A 23,488-nucleotide genomic window follows, 5' to 3' on the forward strand; every position below is an offset into this window, starting at 1 on the left:
ATGGCCGCTGGGAACGCCCACGATTACGATGTAGCAATGCTGGTTTTGCGCACCTTCCGGACTCACTTCCTGTGAGTTCCGGAATAGAGACATTAGTTTATTGCGGCTCTGTTATATCTAGGGTCGCTCAGCCGACTGATTGTGCAGTTCCGGATTGAGAACTGGATCGTTTATATTACAGTTTGCCTGCGTCCAGCTTGAAAGGTAGGCACCTCAGCATGATAGCTGAGGTGTAGAGACTGTCCGGGGGTTTATCAACTGCTGTTTCAAAGTTTAGTTTTTTGGTTTCAAAAAATAAAATCTAAAGAGACAGTACTGTTTTTTGGGGGTGAAATACAAACAGTTTTTATTTTTTTTGGTGAAAGATGGATCAAATGGATCAAGAGGCTTTACAAAGTTTTACATGTAGCTTGTGTTTCCCAGGTGAAACCACCAATCCCTTTTTGTTCTTTATGTATTGAAAGAACATTGCATTACAGGGATAGGCTTTTTGAGCCTGAGCCATCATTAGCTAAGGCGGATGCTGTTCAGGGGTCTCCTGTACCAGATATGCCGCAGCTTTCTCCTCAAGGAGTTACCTTGCAAGATATTGCTGCCCAGGTATCCTCTGCAGTATCTGAGGCGCTGCCGGCTTTTCCCATGCTGCAGGGAAAGCACAAGAGGAAATTTAAAGAATCAGTGGCTACTCAAGGTGCTTCCTCTCAGAAGTCTGTGGAGGAAGATACTTCAGTAGCGTCTGAGGGTGAAACCTCAGATCCAGACAGTATAATTCCTTCTTCTGATGCTGAAGTTGTATCCTTCCGATTTAAGCTGGAACGCCTCCGTCTGTTACTTAAGGAGGTTTTGGCTACATCGGACGACTCTGATACGACTGTCGTAGTCAATCCTATGAAGTCTAGTAATCTGAACAAGTACTTCAATGTTGCCTCTGCAGCGGAGGTATTCCCTGTACCAGACCGTGCTACAGAGATTATTGCACGGGAGTGGGAGAGACCTGGAATTCCTTTTTCTCCATCTCCAATTTTTAGGAATTTTTTTTCCAATAGCTGACTCTATTAAGGAGTCTTGGCAAATGGTCCCCAAGGTGAAAGGAGCAATTTCCACTTTGGCCAAAAGAACCACTATTCCCATAGAGGATAGTTGTTCCTTTAAGGATCCTATGGATAAGAAATTGGAGTCAAAGTATGTTCACCAGGGTCTTCAATTGAAGCCTGCGGTGTGTATTGCCACTGTCACCAGCGCGGCAGCCTACTGGTTTGATGCGTTGTCTGAATCTATTCAGACAGACAGAGAGGCCCATTTATCAAGCTCCGTATGGAGCTTGTGGGCCCGTGTTTCTGGCGAGTCTTCAGACTCGCCAGAAACAGCAGTTATGAAGCAGCGGTCTAAAGACTGCTGCTCTATAACGCTGTCCGCCAGTCTTCTGCTTTGTTTGTCTTTTTCTCTGGGAAACGCAAGGGTCAGAAAGCTATGGCTACTTCTCTTTCTTTCTGGCTGAAGAGTATAATTCGCATGGCCTATGAAACTGCTGGACAGCAGCCTCCTGAGAGAATCACGGCTCATTCCACGAGGGCTGTTTCTTCTTCCTGGGCGTTTAAAAATGAAGCTTCTGTGGAACAGATTTGCAAGGCTGCAACTTGGTCCTCTTTACATACTTTTTAAAATTTTTTATGGGAGAAAGGTTCTTCAAGCAGTGGTGCCTTCTGTTTAGGTTCCCTGTCATGTCCCTCCCTTATCATCTGTGTCCTCTAGCTTGGGTATTGATTCCCAACAGTAATTGATGATGATCCATGGACTCACTGTGTCATTAGAAAGAAAAGGAAATTTATGCTTACCTGATAAATTTATTTATTTCTTGACACAGTGAATCCACGGCCCCGCACTGTATTTTTCAGACAGTTTTTTTTTTGTCGTATAAACCTCGGGCACCTCTGCACCTTGTGTTGCTTCCTTTCTCTCCTTTTCCTTTGGTCGAATGACTGGGGTTTGTGGGGAGGGAAGTGATACTTAACAGCTTTGCTGTGGTGCTCTTTGCCTCCTCCTGGTGGCCAGGAGTGATATTCCCAACAGTAATTGATGATGATTTATGGACTCACTGTGTCAAGAAATAAATAAATGTATCAGGTAAGCATAAATTTCCTTTTTCTGTAGCGTAGGGCCCCTCCCACACCCTCCCCCCTCCGCCTCTGTGTCGCCCGCCCGCTTCCCTCCTTTCCTCCAGCGCCTCCCACCTGCAATGACGGAGATCATTACAGATAGTGACACAGACTGTGTCACTGTCTGTAACGATATGGCAATCTGCACTCATATGGTAACGGAGCACCGATCGTTCTCTGTTACCATATGAGACAGACTGGCTGCAGCTCAGCAACAGCAGCTCTCGGCTGTCACTTTGCAGTCGAGGCTGCTGTAGCTTCCTGAAGTTGCGACTTATATATATATATACGTTATGTGTTACGATGGGCAGTGTACCACATGATGTATATATACGTCACTTTTGATTAAGGTGTTATTGTTGTCAGAACTTTTAATGTTGAAATTTGACCTAGAAGCAAACCTATATCAAGCCTAAACTTTTTTTTTTTTGAAAGTCAACACGAGTGATATCTTTTACTTACACAGGAGGGATGGAAAAGCTTTAGAGAGATTTTTGCAGCAATATTTCAATGGAAAGGTAAAGCGCTACTACAGATCCCAGCCTATCCCTGAACAGAATTTGGAACTAGTGAAGGTAATTATATCATATTCAGCACACCTTAACCAAAACCTCTGGAAAATAATACTTTTATGCTTTACTTACAGAAATACTATCATTGTTGGATACCCTGATCCCTGAATATCTCTATCTGGGACCATTTCCTTTTGAGATCTTGTGTAGTGCATCCTAATATTTATGTTTATGGGCTTCTTATATAAATATATCAAAGAGTTATCAGCATCATAATATTGTAAATTTGCTGCATGAAAGCTAAAATTTAAAAGGCAACTTTATAAGTAGCGAAAAAAGTTTAAAGTAGATCAGACAAAAAACAAAAGAGTGGAGCAAAAACAGGGAGAAAAAAAGCTAAGTATTATAGAATGAATTAACAGTGCAAAACTGCAATATATGTCAGCTCACTTGATACTATTATGTGTGTGTACCTACCAGAGGATAGAGTTCTTCATAGCTTCTCCACTTTGGAGAAGGATATGAAACAAAAATCTCCAATTAAAATATTTTAAAATGCTCAGCCCATTTCAGTGATCACAATCACAAACTACTTTTACTAAAGCTTGAAATGGTTGGCTGCCAAAAACAACACAAAATAGTTATCTGTGCCGTTAATCTGGTATTTCAATTCTAAAATTGTGATATTAACAACAAAAAATATGCAAATTTATGGGAATTAGAGATGACATCATAGGTTGAAAGTCCTGTATCCCTTTTAATAGTGTGTAACCGTGCCAATAGGTGACATATGCAATTAACCGGTGTTCCAAAACCATAGAGATTTGTGTGTATGTCTGTCTAGAGGTGTAGTAGAAGAGCAGGCAGGTATGTTGGTTATGCTATTGAATTAGCTAATTTTATGTGCTTATTATGTGCTTATTATTAAAGTGCTTTTAAGTGTTTATTATTAAATGTTTAAATTGATTTAGTAGTTTGTATCTGGTTAGTGACATTGCCACTGAATATGGTGGAGGTCATTTCTGTGCTTTTGCCCATAACAGGTTACATTTGAAAACTTTTGGGGTATTTGTTCATGTGTTGTCTGGGATTTATCAAGTCCTTTTAGCTGCTAAATTTGGGTGGCTCCATAAATGTGTTGAACATTTATATACATGTTAAAGAAATAATGTAGTCAAAATTAAATTTCATGATTTAAACAGAGCATGCAATTTGAATCAACGTTCTAGTAATTTACTCCTATTGTCAATTATTCTTCGTTCTTTTGATATCTTTATTTGAATGTAAGCTTTTTGGTTCAGCACCTAGGTAACGCTTGCTGATTGGTGGCTACATTTAGACAACAATCAGAAAGTGCTACCCAGGTGCTGAACCAAAAATGAGCCAGCTCCTATGCTTACATTCTTGTTTTTTTTAAATAAAGATAGCAAGAGAACGAAGAAAATTTGATAATAGGAGTAAATTAGAATTAGAAAGTTGCTTAAAATTGCATGCTTTATCTGAATCATGAAAGTTTAATTCTGACTAGACTATTTCTTTAAGTACAGAGGCATTTTTCACTGAAACTATAATGAAAAAAAGTGCTGCAGATAAATAATGATAATGGATCATTGTGATTGACATTGAAAATGTCTCATTGGCAGCCGTTAACATGCAGATAATAATCATACAATAGAATGCTGCCAACCACTATGCGCTTAATATAACTTTCTTCTTCTCTCAGGTTGCTAGATTAGTGGCAAGTTAAATGTTGCATACAAGTGATATTGTTTTTTATTGGCTTTTTGTGCGCGATGGAAATAGTGTGAATATTACAAGTTGAATGTAAAAGTGTCCACGCAAGTGCACTTTACACTTGTCAGAGCTTGCATAAAGGGTAGGGGAAGAAAAAAAGTTACATTAAACACAACATAAATATACTTAGGGCTCGATTTATCAAGCCCTTCTCCTCCCTATGATTGCAGGTTCTCACAAGACCGCTGCTTTCCTACCCTCTTCTCCACCTCTTAGGTGGAGAATTTCAATCTCGGACGAGACCAGGGAGATAGACAGCTTCTGCCTGTGCGTGATTGGCTGTGTGCAGGCAGGGGGCATGACTTCATGCAAGCGCAATATAGCGCTCATGTGCTAAATTCCGGCATTGGATTTCTGCCCGCCAGAGGAGAGCTTGGGCGGACAGGGGCGAATATGTACGCCCCTGTCCGCCATTGCTGGATAAATTGAGCCCTTAACAGTACAGTTACATATAAAAATAATTTAAAAAAAAATAATAAAGAAGGTATAGGGGCTCAAAGATATATAGTATAAGGTGTTAGAAAGAAAAAAAAGGCTGCAAAGGGCTTTAACACACACACACATATATATATATATATGTCTAGATATGTGTATCTATGTATGCATATATATGTACATATGTGTGTACTTATGTGTTTTACTACTGTATATGTATTGTACATATTTAACCTTCCAATGTTCTTCACTTACAGAACAAGGTACTTTTTACTGTAAATACTTATTTCTATATATAACTACAGTATATATATATATATATATATATATATATATATATATATATATATATATATATATATATATACATACATATAGATATAAAGGTATGGATATCTATTTCACATTAACATTAGTAGCATTTTATAGAAATATATATTTAATAATAAAAAGTTGTTGTTTTTCCTATGTGAAGAACAAAGGAATTTAAAATATGCATAGTGCACATTGGGTTTTCCGATTTAGGTCTAATGTGGTCGGGTTAGCGCATATAAAGAATTGCTAATTTTAATGCACGCTTCAAATATTAAAGATAAAATATTAATAAAAATGATTACATGTTATTATACATATTGTAAAATATACTAAGTAAATAGTAATCCATAGAATATATCTATATTTTTTACAGCATGTATAATAAAATGTAATAATTTGTATTGATATTTAAAATAATAAGATATTTAATATTTCAAGAATGCGCATTGAAGTTAGCAATTCTTCATATGCGCTAACACGACTGGGTTAGAAATAAATCCCGAAACCCAATGCACATTAAGCATATTTTACATTTATATATATATATATATATATATATATATATATATATATAAATATATATATTTATATATATTTATTATATCTGATAATGTTAATGTAAAATAGATATCTATACCTATATATCGATAGGAATAGATATATAGGTATATATAAATTTATATAGAAATATGTATTTACAATACAAAGTACATTGTTCTGTATGTGAAAAACATTGAAATGTCAACTATTCATAATTTTTCTTGGGTTAGCGTGTGAGCAATAGGTGTTAGGTTTTTCTCTTCTGCGCTCTCCATCGTCTTCTATGGGGAGAATACATTAAAAGGACATAAACCCAATTTCTTTTCTTTCATGATTTAGATAGAACATACCATTTTAAACAACTTTCTAATTTACTTATGTTATCAAATTTTCTTCGTTTTTTGTTATCCTTTGTTGAAAAGCAGACATGTAAGCTCAAGAGTGTGCATGTGTCTGCAGCACTATATAGCAGCAGTTTTTCAACATTGTTATACATTAGCAAGAGCACTTGTAGTGCATGTAGTGCTTCAGGCATGTGCACGCTGCCTACCTAGGTATCTTTTCAACAAAGAATAACATGAGAATGAAATAAATTTGATAATAGAAGTAAATTGGAAACTTTTTCAAAATTGTATTCTCTATCTCAATCACAAAAGAAAAATGTGGGGTTTAATGTAATGTGGGGTTTAATAGTTGCATTCAATTCTTAATAGACACGCTACCCGACTAAAACACAAAAAGCCTTTGTCTAGCACAGTTAACGCTCTAGCTGGATACGTTTAATGTCCCTTTAATGCAGTTGCGATATTTGGTTAGAGACGGTCAGGTTTCACTTGCGTGAAGCTTTTTACTTTCAACTCTTAATAGACACGCTACCCGACTAAAACACAAAAAGCCTCTGTCTAGCACAGTTAACGCTCTGGCTGGATTGATTGATGACTTTACATCTTCACAGATAATTGTTGCTGACAACTTCAACAAGATTGTAAACAACAGAGAAAAGGATGTGCTCATCTATTTCTATGCGCCTTGGTGTAGTCTTTGCAAAAGTCTGGAGCCAAAGTATAAAGAACTGGCCAAGAAGGTATAAACGGATTTGAGTATCGAGGTAAACGTGACCACATTTTAGGGTCCAACATTTACACTGTATTCATGAAAAAAAATCTAATTATTTTACACTAGAAATTACCTAACAATTCTAGATTAAAATATAAAAAAAAGTAGTTGACGTCTTCTCTAAAATACACAATCTTCATAAAAAAATAACAATTGTACGGTTTTGCAGCTCAGGAATGATCCACATGTGGTAATTGCAAAGATGGATGCTATAGCCAATGATGTTCCTCCACCTTATGATATTACTGGGTAAGGATGCATAATTACATTTATCATATAACTAGAAATTATATATGTTGCAGCAAAATCACAAATTTCACTTTGCTGTAGTATTGTAGGGATTAACATGTTGGTTCTTTTTTTTTTTTATCATCAGACAGGTAAATCTCTAAGGGCTCTTTTGGCTCCATTTAAATATATAAATTAAAGGACCATTATTATTATTATGTGTAGAAAGTCTTGATTTAAAGAGACAGTAAACACAAAGTTTGACTTCCATGATTCAAAAAGAGCATGCAATTTTAAACAACTTTTCTTTTTATTTCTACTATCTAATTTGCTTTGTTCCCTTGAGATCATTTGTTAAAAAGCATAGCTAGGTAGGCTCCGGAGCAGCAATGCACTATATGCCTGTTGTTATTGGCTCACTTGATATGTTCAGCTAGCTCCAAGTAGTGCATTGTTGCTTCTTCAACAAAGGATACCAAAAGAATTAAGCAGATTATGCGCATTATGTGCAATTTATGTGAATGTTAAAAGAAAAATTTGAGCTTCATATCCTTTTAGAGCGCTGGTTTTCAAACCTGTCCCCAGGCCTCCCTAACAGTCCAGGTTTTCTGGATTACCTTTGATGAGAGCAGGTAAAATAACTAATCAGTTTCACCTGTGTTCTAGTTCAAATATCCTCAAAATGTGGCCTGTTACTTTTTTAAACAACTTTTATCAGATTTTCTTCATTCCCTTTATAAATTTAGTTGAAAAGTAAATCTATATAGTGAAATATGAGCTCAGGAGCATGCGGTTATCTAAAACTGCATTCTCTATCTAACCCTTGAAAGTTTAATCTTAACTGTCCCTTTAAATTTAAAAGGAAAATTTTAATTAAAAAATGTTTGTAGTGAACTGTGCAGAGGTGAAGGTGATGTAGGGAGCTATTGTTCAGGGTTCCCTGTACTCTGATCCTCCTGGTGAATTAGGGTTGAAAATCTGTAGTTTGATTGTTTCTTACACAGAGATCAAGGTGATGTAGGGAGCTATGGTTCAGGGCCTCTTTATAGTGTTTTATTCCAGGTGAATAAGGACCGTGAATCAGAAACCAAACAGAAAAAAATTGAAGGGACAGTCTTTTTGAAAATTGTTATTGTTTAAAGAGATAGATAATCCCTTTATTAATATTCCCCAATTTTGCATAACTAACACTGTTATATTAATACACTTTTTATATCTCTTATTGACATGCATTTTAGCCAATCAGTGCTGACTCATAAATAACTCCACAGGAGTGAGCAAAATGTTATGTATATGACACATATGAACTAACATTGTCTAACTGTCAAAATGCACTTAGATAAGAGGCAGCCTTCAACGGCTCAGAAATCAGTTTGAGCCTGCCTACCTAGGTTTAGCTTTCAACAAATTATACCAATAGAATAAAGAAAATTTGATGATAAAAGTAAATTTGAAAGTTGTTTAACCCCTTAACGACCGAGGACGTGCAGGGTACGTCCTCAAAAAAAAGGCAGTTAATGCCTGAGAACGTACCCTGCACGTCCTCGGTGTGGAAAGCAGCTGGAAGCGATCCTGCTCGCTTCCAGCTGCTTTCCGGTTATTGCAGTGATGCCTCGATATGGAGGCATCCTGCAATAACCGTTTTAAGCCATCCGGTGCAGAGAGAGCCGCTCTGCACCGGAGATCGGTGGCTTATAGCGTTGGTGGGTGGGAGCCGGACCGGGAGGCGGGTGGCGGCCATCGATGGCCCTTCGTGATGTGGAGGGGGGCGGGATCGTGGGCGGGGAGGCCAGGGGGCGCGCACTGATGCGCGCACGTGCACGGGAGGGCGGGGGCGGGCGCGTGCACGGGGAGGGAGCGGGTGGGAACCGCTACACTACAGAAAAAAATTGTAGGAAAATGATAAAAAAATGGTAAAAAAATAAACAAATCAAACAAAAAAATAAATCAGTTAGGTGGTGGGTGTTGGGCTGTGGGGAGGGGGAAGCTACACTACAGAAAAAAAACGGGTAAAAAATAAAATAAAACATATTTTTTTGCAAACTGGGTACTGGCAGACAGCTGCCAGTACCCAAGATGGCCCCCAATAAGGCAGAGGGGAGGGTTAGAGAGCGGTTTTGGGGGGATCAGGGAGGTTGGGGGCTAAGGGGGGGATCCTACACAGTAGCATATGTAAATATGCTAAAAAAATTTTTTTTATTTATTTTAGTACTTTTATTTTAGTACTGGCAGACTTTCTACCAGTACTTAAGATGGCGGGGACAATTGTGGGGTGGGGGAGGGAAGGGAGCTGTTTGGGAGGGATCAGGGGGTGGGATGTGTCAGGTGGGAGGCTGATCTCTACACTAAAGCTAAAATTAACCCTGCAAGCTCCCTACAAACTCCCTAATTAACCCCTTCACTGCTAGCCATAATACACGTGTGAGGCGCAGCAGCATTTAGCGGTCTTCTAATTACCAGAAAGCAACGCCAAAGTCATATATGTCTGCTATTTCTGAACAAAGGATATCCCAGAGAAGCATTTACAACCATTTGTACCATAATTGCACAAACTGTTTGTAAATGTTTTCAGTGAGAAACCTAAAATTGTGAAAAATTTAACTTTTTTTTTTTAATTTGATCGCATTTGGCGGTAAAATGGTGGCATGAAATATACCAAAATGGGCCTAGATCAATACTTTGGGTTGTGTACTACACTATACTAAAGCTAAAATTAACCATACAAGCTCCCTAATTAACCCCTGCACTGCTGGGCATAATACACGTGTGGTGCGCAGCGGCATTTAGTGGCCTTCTAATTACCAAAAAGCAATGCCAAAGCCATATATGGCTGCTATTTCTGAACAAAGGGGATCCCAGAGAAGCATTTACAACCATTTGTGCCATAATTGCACAAGCTGTTTGTAAATCATTTTAGTGAGAAACCTAAAATTGTGAAAAATTTAACGTTTTTTTTTATTTGATCGCATTTGGCGGTGAAATGGTGGCATGAAATATACCAAAATTGGCCTAGATCAATACTTGGGGTTGTCTACTACACTACACTAAAGCTAAAATTAACCCTACAAGCTCCCTAAAAGCTCCCTAATTAACCCCTTAACTGCTGGGCATAATACACGTGTGGTGCGCAGTGGCATTTAGCGGCCTTCTAATTACCAAAAAGCAACGCCAAAGCTATATATGTCTGCTATTTCTGAACAAAGGGGATCCCAGAGAACAATTTACAACCATTTATGCCATAATTGCACAAGCTGTTTGTAAATAATTTCAGTGAGACACCGAAAGTTTGTGAAAAAATTTGTGAAAAAGTGAACGATTTTTTGTATTTGATCGCATTTGGCGGGGGAATGGTGGAATGAAATATACCAAAATTGGCCTAGATCAATACTTTGGGATGTCTACTAAAAAAAAATATATACATGTCAAGGGATATTCAGCGATACCTGAAAGATATTAGTGTTCTAATGTAACTAGCGCTAATTTTGAAAAAAAATGGTTTGGAAATAGCAAAGTGCTACTTGTATTTATGGCCCTATAACTTGCAAAAAAAGCAAAGAAGATGTAAACATTGGGTATTTCTAAACTCAGGACAAAATTTAGAAACTATTTAGCATGGGTGTTTTTTGGTGGTTGTAGATATGTAACAGATTTTTGGGGTCAAAGTTAGAAAAAGTGTGTTTTTTTTCCATTTTTCCTCATATTTTATAAATTTTTTTATAGTAAATTATAAGATATGATGAAAATAATGGTATCTTTAGAAAGTCCATTTAATGGCGAGAAAAACGGTATATAATATGTGTGGGTACAGTAAATGAGCAAGAGGAACATTACAGCTAAACACAAACACCGCAAAAATGTAAAAATAGCCTTGGTCCCAAACAGACAGAAAATGGAAAAGTGCTGTGGTCATTAAGGGGTTAAAATTAAATTTCCTATATGAATCATAAAAGTTTAATTGTGTCTTGACTGTCCCTTTAAATCGCTGGCTTATGTACTGTTTCTAAAAACCTTTTGCTTGCTTCCGCACAAATAATAATTATATTTCCACTTTAGGTTTCCTACAATATATTTTGTGCCAACTGAAAGTAAACATGCCCCAAAACTGTATGAGGTAAGGAATAAATTGTAATACTATCAAATTGTGTCTTATCTTCATGAAATTCCAACTAGATGTCCTGTCTGTTATTTTTGTTTTTAGGGAGACTGGCGAGTGAAAGATTTGCTCAGCTACTTGGAAAGAAAGTCCACTTACCAGTTAGTCATTGAAAATGAAGAGATGAAGAAAAAGGATGAGCTGTAACAAGCAAATAATATCAGTAAAGAGAGAAATTAACCGCACACTGATTTTACTGAACAAGAAATGTGTCATCTCAAACTTATGCTGGAAAAAGTGGGACCTTCCTGACTTGGGAGTCAGTCAGTATCTTATTTTATAAACCTGGAAACTGCCCAAACCCAAACTCCACTCCAGAGTTTTCTAACCTGACCTTGTCCCCTAAACCACACCCCTGAGGTCCCACACTCCTCCCCTGATCCACTCTGCCAGCAGACTAACCAGTCTCTACTAATAAGTTACTGAGACCCTAACCCTAATGACTAGTCATGGCAAGATTGCAAATATATTTCGAGGTATGAAAGAATATGAAAATCTGCAATGTACATAAAAGTGTAGATCCATTGGCTACAACATATTGTTGCTGTTTGCAGTAGTCGAAAAAATTCAATTTTAAAAACATAGAAAGAATTCATAACACTGACCTTTAGTGGATTATCATTCACTTAGAACATTGACACGTTTTCTTGTAAATTAAAGTTATTCTTTCATTATTGCCGCTAAAATAAAACATTTCATAATGTATAACAGTTTTTTTTAAACTGATGTCCCTGAATTAAAGAAAAAAAAAAAAAGTTAAATGCAGCAGTGGGAGGCATCAGCCAGTAAGCTATAAGGCCCTAGGGATTAGTTGTGCACAAACATGCACTTTCTGTTGGCTCCAAAAACAATTGAAAATTAAAATGTTCATGTAAATAAAAATATTTTATCATATTTAGTGTTCTTTCAAATTCATGACAGATGTCTCTGAGCTTAAAGGGACAGTATACACTCATTTTCATATAACTGCATGTAATAGACACTACTATAAAGAATAAGATGCACAGATACTGATATAAAAATCCAGTATAAAACTGTTTAAAAACTTACTTAGAAGCTGTCAGTTTGGCTCTGTTGAAAAGGTAGTTGGAAAGCCCACTGCAAGTGGCAAATAAGACACTCCCCCCCTCCCCCTTCTTTTGCATATTAAAAGACCCTTTACACAAACAGGAGTAAGCTGGAGAAGGTAGCTGACGGTATTCACATAAAACTTTGGGGCTTGGTTAGGAGTCTGAAAATCAGAGCAATGTTATTTAAAAATAAGCAAAACTATACATTTATTTTTAAAAAAAACTTTATGGGCTATATAAATAGATCATCTACAAAACATTTATGCAAAGAAAAAGTGAGTGTATAATGTCCCTTTAATATAATGTGAATGCTAATGTTGAGTATTTATGTGTCTGATGTACATTGTTGTTCTTTTAGGGCCTGGACTGAGATCTCAGCTAATAATCCCTTTCCAAGAAAGGAGAGCAACATAAACTGTACAGAATGGTAACCAGTTATAGCATGTGCATGCTGGGTAAAATATGGATCAATAAAGTACATTATTTGCCTCTACAAGAAATATAATGTAATATACTCATTTGCAGATAACCTCAGAATCCAAACCCAGCAACAACTTCAGGCTTAATTCCACCTGGTTTTGTATTTCTTATTAAGTTCATACATATGGTACATACACATTTTCGGGCTCATGCATTAACTACGCTAGAAGTAAGCTTTTTGCGCACATCGGGTAGCGGGTGTATTACAAATTGCAAGTAAAAAGTTATTGCATGAGCGCTAACGCGATGTGTGCAAAAAGACGGTTAGAATATCACAACCGCGTTAATGTATTCCCCCATAGAAGTCGATGGAGCAGGAAAAGTGGGAGAAAAACTACTTGTGCGCAAACCTGATCGTATTTTCTAAAGTGCACCCAACATGAAAATATGAGTATTTCACAAATAAATGTTTGTCACATAGCAGAATGTGTGTTTTTTTTTTTAAATATTTTTATTGAAGTATATTTAAAGGCATACATCAATCATAAAAACAAGTTTGTGCATCACATGTCACATACAGTAAGGCTTCAATGTTACAGGAATGGTGAAATAAAAATAGAAGAAACGTAATAACAATAATTTGCATACCATGTGACCATTGTATATATGGAATGCCAATCATTTAGAAACCTTCTACATGACACCCTAGGCCATTCTCGGGCCATCATAAATGATAGAAAACACGAAGGTGGAAGAAGGCAATTATGAACAAAGGAGACCACTTTCGGATCTCATTAGTAAACCTCGATTTTATAGGGTTTTATAACGTGCTTATATAGATTGAGTGTATATTAAAAGAGAACAGTGAAGGTGCGGCATAGACTAGAGAAGCCGCATAGTTAGCCCTCCTAGACTAGGAGGTTTATTATGGAGGGGGGGGGGGTGGTTGTTTAGATGCGATAGATAGAGTGTGTGCTTGGCCGGCGCTGTGTTTAGCCTCAATATCTAAGTCTATAGATCTGACGCTATCCATATAGCGTATGTAAAGTAGTCTCAGTGTGAGGACCATAGATAGAGGCATTAGCGTGAGACCAGCCTGCACTAAAAGCATATCTCACATTGTAAAGCAAAGTAAGGCCTAATGATATCAGGAATAAACTATGTGTTGGCAGCTGACAACTTAATGATTACAATAGGAACATCAAATAAAAGCAGAATGTGTTTTTATATATAAATATATATATATATATATATATATATATATATATATATATATATATATATATATATATATGATGCCCTGTTTATATATATATATATATATATATATATATATATATATTGTACTGTTTTTTTTATTTTTTATATATATATATCCTATATAATAAAAGGCCAGGTATGTTAAGGGGTTACATTTTTTAGTTACATTCAGTCAACCTGACACCAACCCTCCCAATACCAACTTATATATATACAATAACGACACAACACTCAGGGTTGGGAGAAAAAAAAACACCTCCCCAACAGGGAGAGGGGTTGCTTTATTAAATAAATAAATAACTATAATCCTGAATAACCACCAAGCTGGCAAGAAGATCTTGTCCTAATTAACCCTCTAAGGGGTGTGGCCGCCCTGGAAATGAGGACGCCCTCATTCCGCCTACCTCTCCGCCCAAGGAAGATCGACCAGCGAGCCGACCTATCCCTAGCCCCTCGGCGACTAGGGTCCTACACGCCCACTGTACTTTCCTTCTATGATGTTACCGACCAATTAGATTGTTATGCCACACCCCTTTCCGCCACCCCAAAGAGGACAAGGTACTCTTGCCCCACTAAACATAACTAGAAGCCAGGACCTGCCGAATATTCTCCAGGAACAAATCATTACCTTTATCAGATAAATGCACCTGATCCTTCCTAAACAATCCTGCATAATCAATACGAATATTGTCATGCAACACTACCTTCCCACCTGAAGCCAAAACCTCTTTGCAAACATCCCTATTTAGTTTTCTCTTTACACGAAAACCAGCCTTCCTAGTAGCCATATGCCTCCATATGTTCCTGGATATAATGTTTGACCATATAATGGTCACTCCCTTAAACTGTGTCCTCAGCCACCTAACATCAGAAACCATAATATCAGCAAGATCTCCCATCGGCATAGTTCCCACATCATTTCCTCCTAAATGAAGTAGAATCACATGAGGTCTCCCCCATCTCCTTCTGGCTTCGCCAATCTGTTCGGGCAGTTGGGACCACAACATGCCCCTCCTACCCAGCCACCTAATTGACACTTTGTTAGTCGGCAATCCCAACTGCTGACCTCCCGCCCGGGATGCTGCCCGTATGGCCGCCCAATGAACATAAGAATGTCCAACTATCCAAATTCTTCGGCATCCCGTGTCCTGACCTGAAAAAACATCAACCAACAATAAGGTCCTGGCTTCCCAAAGAAACACCAAAAAACACATCCACTAACCATAGAACAACAAACATCCTGCTCTCTAACCTACTACTGCTTCAGGGGTCTGATGTATTTCTTATACTGCCCAGAAGACCAACGGCCCATAACCTTGATCTCTTCCTCAGAACATCCCCCCATGGCTGCATCGGTGGCAGACCCGATGCGAAAAGAATGAGGAGCTACCACCGCTGGATCCCACCCCAAACTACAAACTACCTTCCGCAATACTGCTCTAAACTGAAACTGGGATAAAAAAGATCCGTCCTCGTGTACCAAAAACAGCCCCCCTAGTCTCGGCCTGATTTGCCTAAATTTCTTGCAAAGCAAAACTGGACATATTGATGGCTCTACCTGCGATAGCAAATTGAGCCATCTAACCTTTCCTACCTGATCCGTTTTTGATCTAGCCACAAACACTAGGACCGCCTGGTCCACTAACCTAACATGCTCATCCAATAAACCCATTCCCGTAGCAGTTTTGGATCGTGCCACTAATTCACTAATCCTGAGAGCTGCAAAGTACACAAGCGAAAATGCTAACGAAAACAACAGTACCTCAAAACTAGAGTCACATACCGCCCTAAGCTGTTGGATCAGCTGCGCTAGTCTCCCCCTAGTGATAGGCTCCCTCGCATCTTTTTTCTTAACCCCTAACCTGCGTACCCCCTTCAACACAGCCCTAACCAAAAAGTCCTTAGTGACATCCTCCACCCCATACAATATTGAGAAAAATGCTACAGCCGCTGCCTTACCACCTATAGCGCCAGGGGATAAACCTGCCCGATCTAAGGAGCCCAACCACATAATAAAGAACTGCACCGAAGGTGTCCTCCATGTGGTACCAAAAGACTGTAAAAATTTACCCCACTCACGCCAAGCCACGCCGTACGCCTGCCACGTCCTAGGTGCTAGCGAACCCTTCAGCAGCCTTAACGCAGCTCCCCAGAACTCGCCACCTGTCAGAAATATGTTGAACACCCATTACCCTAAACCTCCACGTTTGGTGTCTGCACCCAAACTTAGCCCCCTCTAAAATTCCAGAAAGCTACATCATTCTCAATCTGAACCCCTAGGCTATCACTTACAACAAAATCCGAAACTGCGCCTAAAAAGACCCCAAGCCTTAACTGCCTTGAAACATTCTCCCTCGGCGGAGAATTAACGTAGAGCCCGAGAAGCACCAGGCGAACACCTAACGCAATACATTGTACTAATCCTAAACTCCGTAACATGGCCAATGCCAACTCAAAGAATTGATAGTCCACCGGCATATCAACCCTATCAACTACAACCTCCCTAAACACCCTATCGGGCGCGACAAAACCGGACCAAGTCCAAACCTCACTGAATCCCACTTGGGCACAATGCCCGATGAGGACACCCTTTCAAACAAAAACTGTGCATAGGGAACAACAATTGTCCCAACTAGAACTTCCAAACTATAACTTAAACCCGCCTGTAAAACACCGCCGCTACTTTTTCGTGACCACCCTAATTGCCTGAAGGCTGACCCCGCGTTTCATCGGCACGTGCATTCTTCCCAGCGGGGCCCTGAATAAATTGTTGCTTACCCGTATAACTCCCTTTTCCTGCTGCAGTCATTCCCTGGATGGGTACCACTGCAATAAATACACACATGCCTAAAGAGGCATTGAGTACCCCTGTCGCATAGTTTCTCCTGGAAACGCCAGCATTCCCTGCCCCCTCTCTTTCGAAAGGGACGGCTCTGCTGACCAGGGCTAAATGTTTTCACCGGCCCAGCCCCCGTATTATCTAAGAGATCAAGATTGGACCATAGGTCCATCTCTTTCATCCCAAAGGTTAAAACCGAGTTCGCTTCCAACATTCTCCTAAATTGCGCATCGTACTGTCGCCACGCGGTACCTTTCCCTCTTTCATGGATGTCGTCAATGACCTCCATGTACTTAAGGATGTTAACAGCCTGGTCCGGATTGGCTTCTATGTAACAAGAAGCCAAGACCCTAAAACACCTCATCCATTCTTGATATGTTTCTGGCCTATGTATCTTCCTATCCCCTGTACCATCCTCTGCCATTTCCCTAACCTGGTACGTAGCCCTAGACAGCTCAAAAATCTTAACGTAGCGCCCCTCCCTAATTTTTTTCGCAATCCTAGGTTTTAAATGCGAATGCAGAGAACGCACTATGCAAGGATAAGTGTCAGCTGTACTTGCTACGCCGCCTTTCTTCCCTTTTTTACTTCCCCCAAGGGCTGCAACTGCCCCAGGGTCCGCTATCTCCTTATCGCCAGTTCCCCCCACATTTTTAGTTTTCCTTTCAACCAACTTCCTTATTTTTTTAAACAACTTGCGATGCCCCTCATCCCTTAGCCCTGTGGAGCTGTCTGAGTCCCCTGAGCTAGATGAATCGTCCACCCCCGTGTGTCGTGTAATAGCAGGCTCACCATTTCCAGATGCCGCTACCGTCCCGGACTGCGTGGATCCAGAGGAATTTAGATGTTGATACTTTAGCCTCCAACTATTTTTGTAATATTTGCCAACAAGAGGGACTATTGGAGCATATTAACAAACTATAGGAAAGGGAGGATGATGACAAGCCACAGGTTAAAGAACACAAAGTTGATAACACAAACCCTTCAGGTATACAAGTATAAAAGGATCTTACACTATTTCTTTTAAGATAAAAAATATTTTTTAACAAAAAATAAATAAATCTTGTGAGCAGTTTGGTATTTAAATAGTGAATGCACACCTGCAAACAAATCATTTTAACAATGAAAATAAGATATCTATACATTCCATAAAACCACACTGAACTTAAAGGGATATTAAAGTCAAAATTAAACTTTCATGATTCAGATAGGGCATGTCATTTTAAACATATTTCTAATTTACTTTTATCATCAAATTTGTTTTGTTCTCTTGTTATTCTTAGTTGAAAGCTAAACCTAGGTAGACTCATATTCTAATTTCTAAGCCCTTGAAGGCCACCTCTCATCTAAATGCATTTGACAGTTTTTTTACAGCTAGAGTGCGTTAGTTCATGTGTTTCATATAGATAACACTGTACTCATGAACGTGAAGTTATTTAAGAGTCAGCACTAATTGCCTGAAATGCAAATCTGTCAAAAGATCTGAGATAAGGAGGCAGTCTGCAGAAGCTTAGATACAAGTTAATTACAGAGGTAAAAAGTATAATTCTATAACAGTGTTGGTTATGCAAAAATTGGGAATGGTAAATAAAGGGATTATCTTTCTTTTTAAACAATATCATTTTTGGTGTTTACTATCCCTTTAACAAAAAAACATCTGGCCTGCTGTCCCTACTTATTCCATTGAACCTTTATTTATGTCTAATCCCCCACCCTCACTAAGACTTCATTCACTGGTCCACCTGGCCACACACCTGGACCAGCCAGTCTCCTCCCAAGTCACTTGAATACCCCCCCTGTTTTTTATTTATTTTTTATTTTATTGGGAGGTAAGATATATATATATATATATATATATATATATATATATATATATATATATATATATATATATATATATATATATATATATATATATATAAAAGGAAACTGACACCAATGGGTATATATATATATATCATGTAATATTGAGTTCCCTTAAACCCAATTATGTTTAAATGTACTGTTCATCTCATTATTATTTAAAGGTCTACATGAAATTTCAAATTCTTCCTGTGTCCAATTCCTCAACCAACATATCATCAATAAAACATTTCCACATAACTAATTTATCCTTCAGGTGGGCAATTTTTTTTACATACATAAAGGTCTTCAGAAAAGCCCACAAAAAATATATTAGCAAAAGCAGGTGCACACTGAGTGCCCGTTGCTGTTCCTTTAGTTTGAAGATATATTTTATCTTCAAGTATAAAGTAATTTCTCCCTAAGATAAAATAATTCCTCCCTAAGAAGGATGCTATAAAATAAAAATAAAAAATATTTCTGTATAATTCCCATCTCTAATTGTTTAGCGAGGGAATTAGACATGTGCGCCGCTGAAAAATTTGTTTAGTTTACAATTAGTTAAAAAATAATTTCGTTTTGGCAAATTAGTTTAGTTAAAGGGACACTGAACCCAATTTTTTTCTTTCATGATTCAGATAGAGCATACAATTTTAAGCAACTTTCTAATTTACTCCTATTATCAATTTTTCTTCGTTCTCTTGCTATCTTTAATGGCGGCATCTAAGGTTTTTTGGTTCAGTACTCTGGACAGCACTTTTTTATTGGTGGATGAATTTATCCACCAATCAGCAAGAACAACCCAGGTTGTTCACCAAAAATGGGCTGGCATCTAAACTTACATTCTTGCATTTCAAATAAAGAGAGAAGAGAATTAAGAAAATGTGATAATAGGAGTAAATTAGAAAATTGCTTAAAAGGACATAATACTCATATGCTAAATCACTTGAAACTGATGCAGTATAACTGTAAAAAGCTGACAGGAAAATATCACCTGAGCATCTCTATGTAAAAAAGGAAGATATTTTACCTCACAATTTCCTCAGCTCAGCAGAGTAAGTGCTGTGTAAAAAGTTATACTCAGCTGCAGCCCAGCTGCAGGTAAAAAAATAAAAAAAAAATGAAGAAATGAACAGCAACCAATCAGCATCAGCAGTGCTGAGGTCATGAACTCTTACTGTGATCTCATGAGATTTGACTTAACTCTCATGAGATTTCATAGTAAGCTTCCTTTACCTGATTGGTGAAATAATATGAGAGTGCACAATGCTAGTCCCTTCAGATGTCCCAGGACAAACACACTAAAATGCTGCTTAGAAATCCTTTACAATGGGAGGTGGCTACTGAGGAACTTTTGAGGTAAAATATCTTTATTTTTTACATAGAGATGTTCAGGTGATATTTTCTAATCAGCTTTTTACAGCTATGCTGCATCACTTTCAAGTGTTTAAACATTTGGGTATTATGGCCCTTTAAAATTTCATGCTCTATCTGAATCACGAAAGAAAAAAATTGGGTTCAGTGTCCCTTTAAGTTTAAATTTTTTTTTTGTTTTGGCAAATTAGTTACGTTACGCTAAATCGGTTTTGGATACGTTCGTTTTTTTCGGATCCATTCGTTTTTGTCGGTTCCATTCTTATTTCATATGCATTATTCTATTCTGAACTAAGTTATAGAATAATGCATATGAATAAAGAATGGATCCGAAAAAACAAAAGGATCAGAAAAAACTATTTAATTTAACGTAACTAATTTGCCGTTGAATGCCGAAACAAAATGATGTATAACTGCCGCCACTAAATAAAGCTATTAACTCCTAAAGTGCCATCCCCCTACATCGCCAACACTACCTAAACCTATTAACCCCTAAACCGCAGCCCCCCACATCGCCGACACTAACTAAATCACTAAAGTATCAACCCCTAAACCGCCATTCTCCGACACTAACTAAACCTATTAACCCCTAAACCGCACCCCCTCCACATTGCCAACAACTTAAATTAAACTATATTAACCCCTAATCCTAAACCTAACACCCCCTAACTTTAACATAATTAAAATAGAGCTAAATTAAAGTTACAATAATTAACTAAATATATAATAAAAAAAATAAAAAATTTAAAACTAAATACAAACTTACCTGTGAAATAAAAATGGAACCTAAGCTAGCTATAATATAATTAATAGTACAATATAACTAATACAACTAATATTTATAGTGTAGCTAGCTTAGGTTTTACTTTTATTTCACAGGTAAGTTTGTATATTTATTTGACCTAGGTAAACTAGTTAGCAAATAGTTATTAACTATTTACTAACTACCTAGTTAAAATAAATACAAACTTACCTATGAAATAAAACCTAACCTGCCTTACACTAAAACCTAACATTACAAAAAATAAAACTAACATTACAAAAATAAAAAAACTCTAAAATTACAGAAAATAAAAAAAACTACCATTACAAAAATAACAAATGAAATTATCCAAAACAATACAATTATTTCTATTCTAATACCCCGTTTAAAAAACAAAAACAAAAAAACACCCCAAAATTAAAAAACCCCTAATCTATAATAAACTACCAAGGGCCCTTAAAAGGGCCTTTTGTAGGCCCTTTAAAGGGCCTTTTGTAGGGCATTGCCCTAAAGTTAACAGCTCTTTTGTTAAAAAAAAGAAAGAAAATCAAACACCCCCTAACAGTAAAAGGGCATTCAGTTCTTTAACTGCCCATTAAAAATTAAAAATGGCTATTCTAAAAAAAAACCCACCCCCCAGAAAACCCAAAAAACATTACACAAAATAACAAACTATTCAAAATAATAAAAATTATTCCTATTCTAAACCGTTATATAAAAAAAAACCACCCTGAAAATAAAAGAACCCTAATCTATAATAAACTACCAATAGCCCTTAAAAGGGCATTTTGTAGGGCATTGCCCTAAAGTTAACAGCTCTTTTGCTACAAAGTAAAAACAAACACCCCTAACATTACAATCCCCCACCCACCCCAAACCCACAAAATAAAAAAACTTAATCTACCCATTGCCCTGAAAAGGGCATTTGTATGGGCAATGTCCTTAAAAGGGCATTAAGCTCTTCTAAGATTGCCCATTAGCCCTAATCTTAAAATAAAAACCACCTCAAAAATCCTTAAAAAAAACTAACACTATCCCCCCCTCTTTAGGTATTCACAGTTGCTGAAGTCTGGCTTGAATGATCTTCATCCGAGCGGCTCCATCTTCATCCAGGCGGCTCCAACTTCATCCATTGAGGGACCGGCATCTTCTTCATCCCTGCGGAGGCGGAGCGGTCGATGCGCGGAGGCGGAGTTCCAGGCAGAGGTCCATCTTCATCTAGGCGGCTCCATCTTCATCCATCGAGGGACCGGCATCTTCTTCCTCCCTGTGGAGACGGAAGTCCATCAATCCGATGTGGAGGTCTTCTTCATGCGATCATCAGCCGCACACTGAGGATTCAAATGCAAGGTACCCCTTTTATACCGGGGGTACCATTGCATTCCTGTTGGCTGAAAAAATTAAATAAACTACCAATAGCCCTTAAAAGGGCATTTTGTAGGGCATTGCCCTAAAGTTAACAGCTCTTTTGCTACAAAGTAAAAACAAACACCCCTAACATTACAAATCGCCACCCACCCCAAACCCACAAAATAAAAAAAAACTTAATCTACCCATTGCCCTGAAAAGGGCATTTGTATGGGCAATGTCCTTAAAAGGGCATTCAGCTCTTTTATTTCCCTTAAAAGGGTATTAAGCTCTTCTAAGATTGCCCATTAGCCCTAATCTTAAAAAAAAAAACACCTCGAAAATCCTCTTCATGTGATCGTCCGCCGCACACTGAGGATTCAAATGCAAGGTACCCCTTTTATACCGGGGGTACCATTGCATTCCTGTTGGCTGAAAAAATTAAATTAGCCAATAGGAATTAGAGCTGCTTAAATCCTATTGGCTGTTTTGAACAGCAAAACCTAACATTACAACAACAACAACAAAATAACATTACAAAAATAAAAAAATTCTAAAATTACAAAAAATAAAAAAATTACCATTACAAAAAATAACAAACGAAATGATCCAAAACAATAAAATTATTCCTATTCTAATACCCCGTTTAAAAAACAACAAAAAAACACCCCAAAATAAAAAAAACCTTATCTATAATAGACTACCAAGGGCCCTTAAAAGGGCCTTTTGTAGGGCATTGCCCTATAGTTAACATCTATTTTGCTAAAAAAAAAAAATCAAACACCCCCTAACAGTATACAAAGCCCCACCCCCCCCAAACCCACAAAATATAAAATAAAGTTGTTAAACCTAATCTACCCATTGCCCTGAAAAGGGCATTTGTATAGGCATTGCCGTTAAAAGGGCATTCAGCTCTTTTACTGCCCATTAAAATAAAAAATGGCTATTCTAAAAAAAAAAAAAAACACCCCAAAGAGAGAAAAAAAAAAGATTACACAAAATAACAAACAAATTATTCAAAATAATAAAAATGATTCCTATTCTAAACTGTTTAAAAAAAAAAACACCCCAAAATAAAAGAACCCTAATCAATAAAAAAAACTATCAATAGCCCTTAAAAGGGCCTTTTGTTAACAGCTATTTTGCTAAAAAATAAGAACAAACACCCCCTAACATTACAAACCCCCACCTACCCCAAACCCAGAAAAGAAAATTCAGCTCTTCTAAGATTGTCCATTATCCTTAATCTAAAAAAAAAACACCCCCAAAAAAAATTAAAAAACCTAACACTAACCCCTTTTTAGGTACTCACAGTACTGAAGTC

The 23,488-nt window shown here is 37.6% G+C and overlaps 1 protein-coding gene across 1 annotated transcript in view; it reads left to right on the top strand.

The window, feature by feature from the left end:
• Positions 1 to 12,571, top strand: part of LOC128665131 (protein disulfide-isomerase A3-like) — a 77,629-nt gene extending 65,058 nt beyond the window's left edge. The window contains exons 9-13 of the mRNA XM_053719876.1: positions 2,623 to 2,731; positions 6,708 to 6,836; positions 7,038 to 7,117; positions 11,150 to 11,207; positions 11,295 to 12,571. Of these exons, the coding sequence (XP_053575851.1) occupies positions 2,623 to 2,731; positions 6,708 to 6,836; positions 7,038 to 7,117; positions 11,150 to 11,207; positions 11,295 to 11,396 (478 nt within the window). The 3' untranslated portion in view covers positions 11,397 to 12,571. The remainder of the gene's footprint in view (positions 1 to 2,622; positions 2,732 to 6,707; positions 6,837 to 7,037; positions 7,118 to 11,149; positions 11,208 to 11,294) is intronic.
• Positions 12,572 to 23,488: the final 10,917 nt, after the last annotated feature.

This window comes from Bombina bombina, chromosome 1, assembly GCF_027579735.1.
Source record: "Bombina bombina isolate aBomBom1 chromosome 1, aBomBom1.pri, whole genome shotgun sequence".
NCBI classification, from domain to species: Eukaryota; Metazoa; Chordata; class Amphibia; order Anura; family Bombinatoridae; genus Bombina; species Bombina bombina.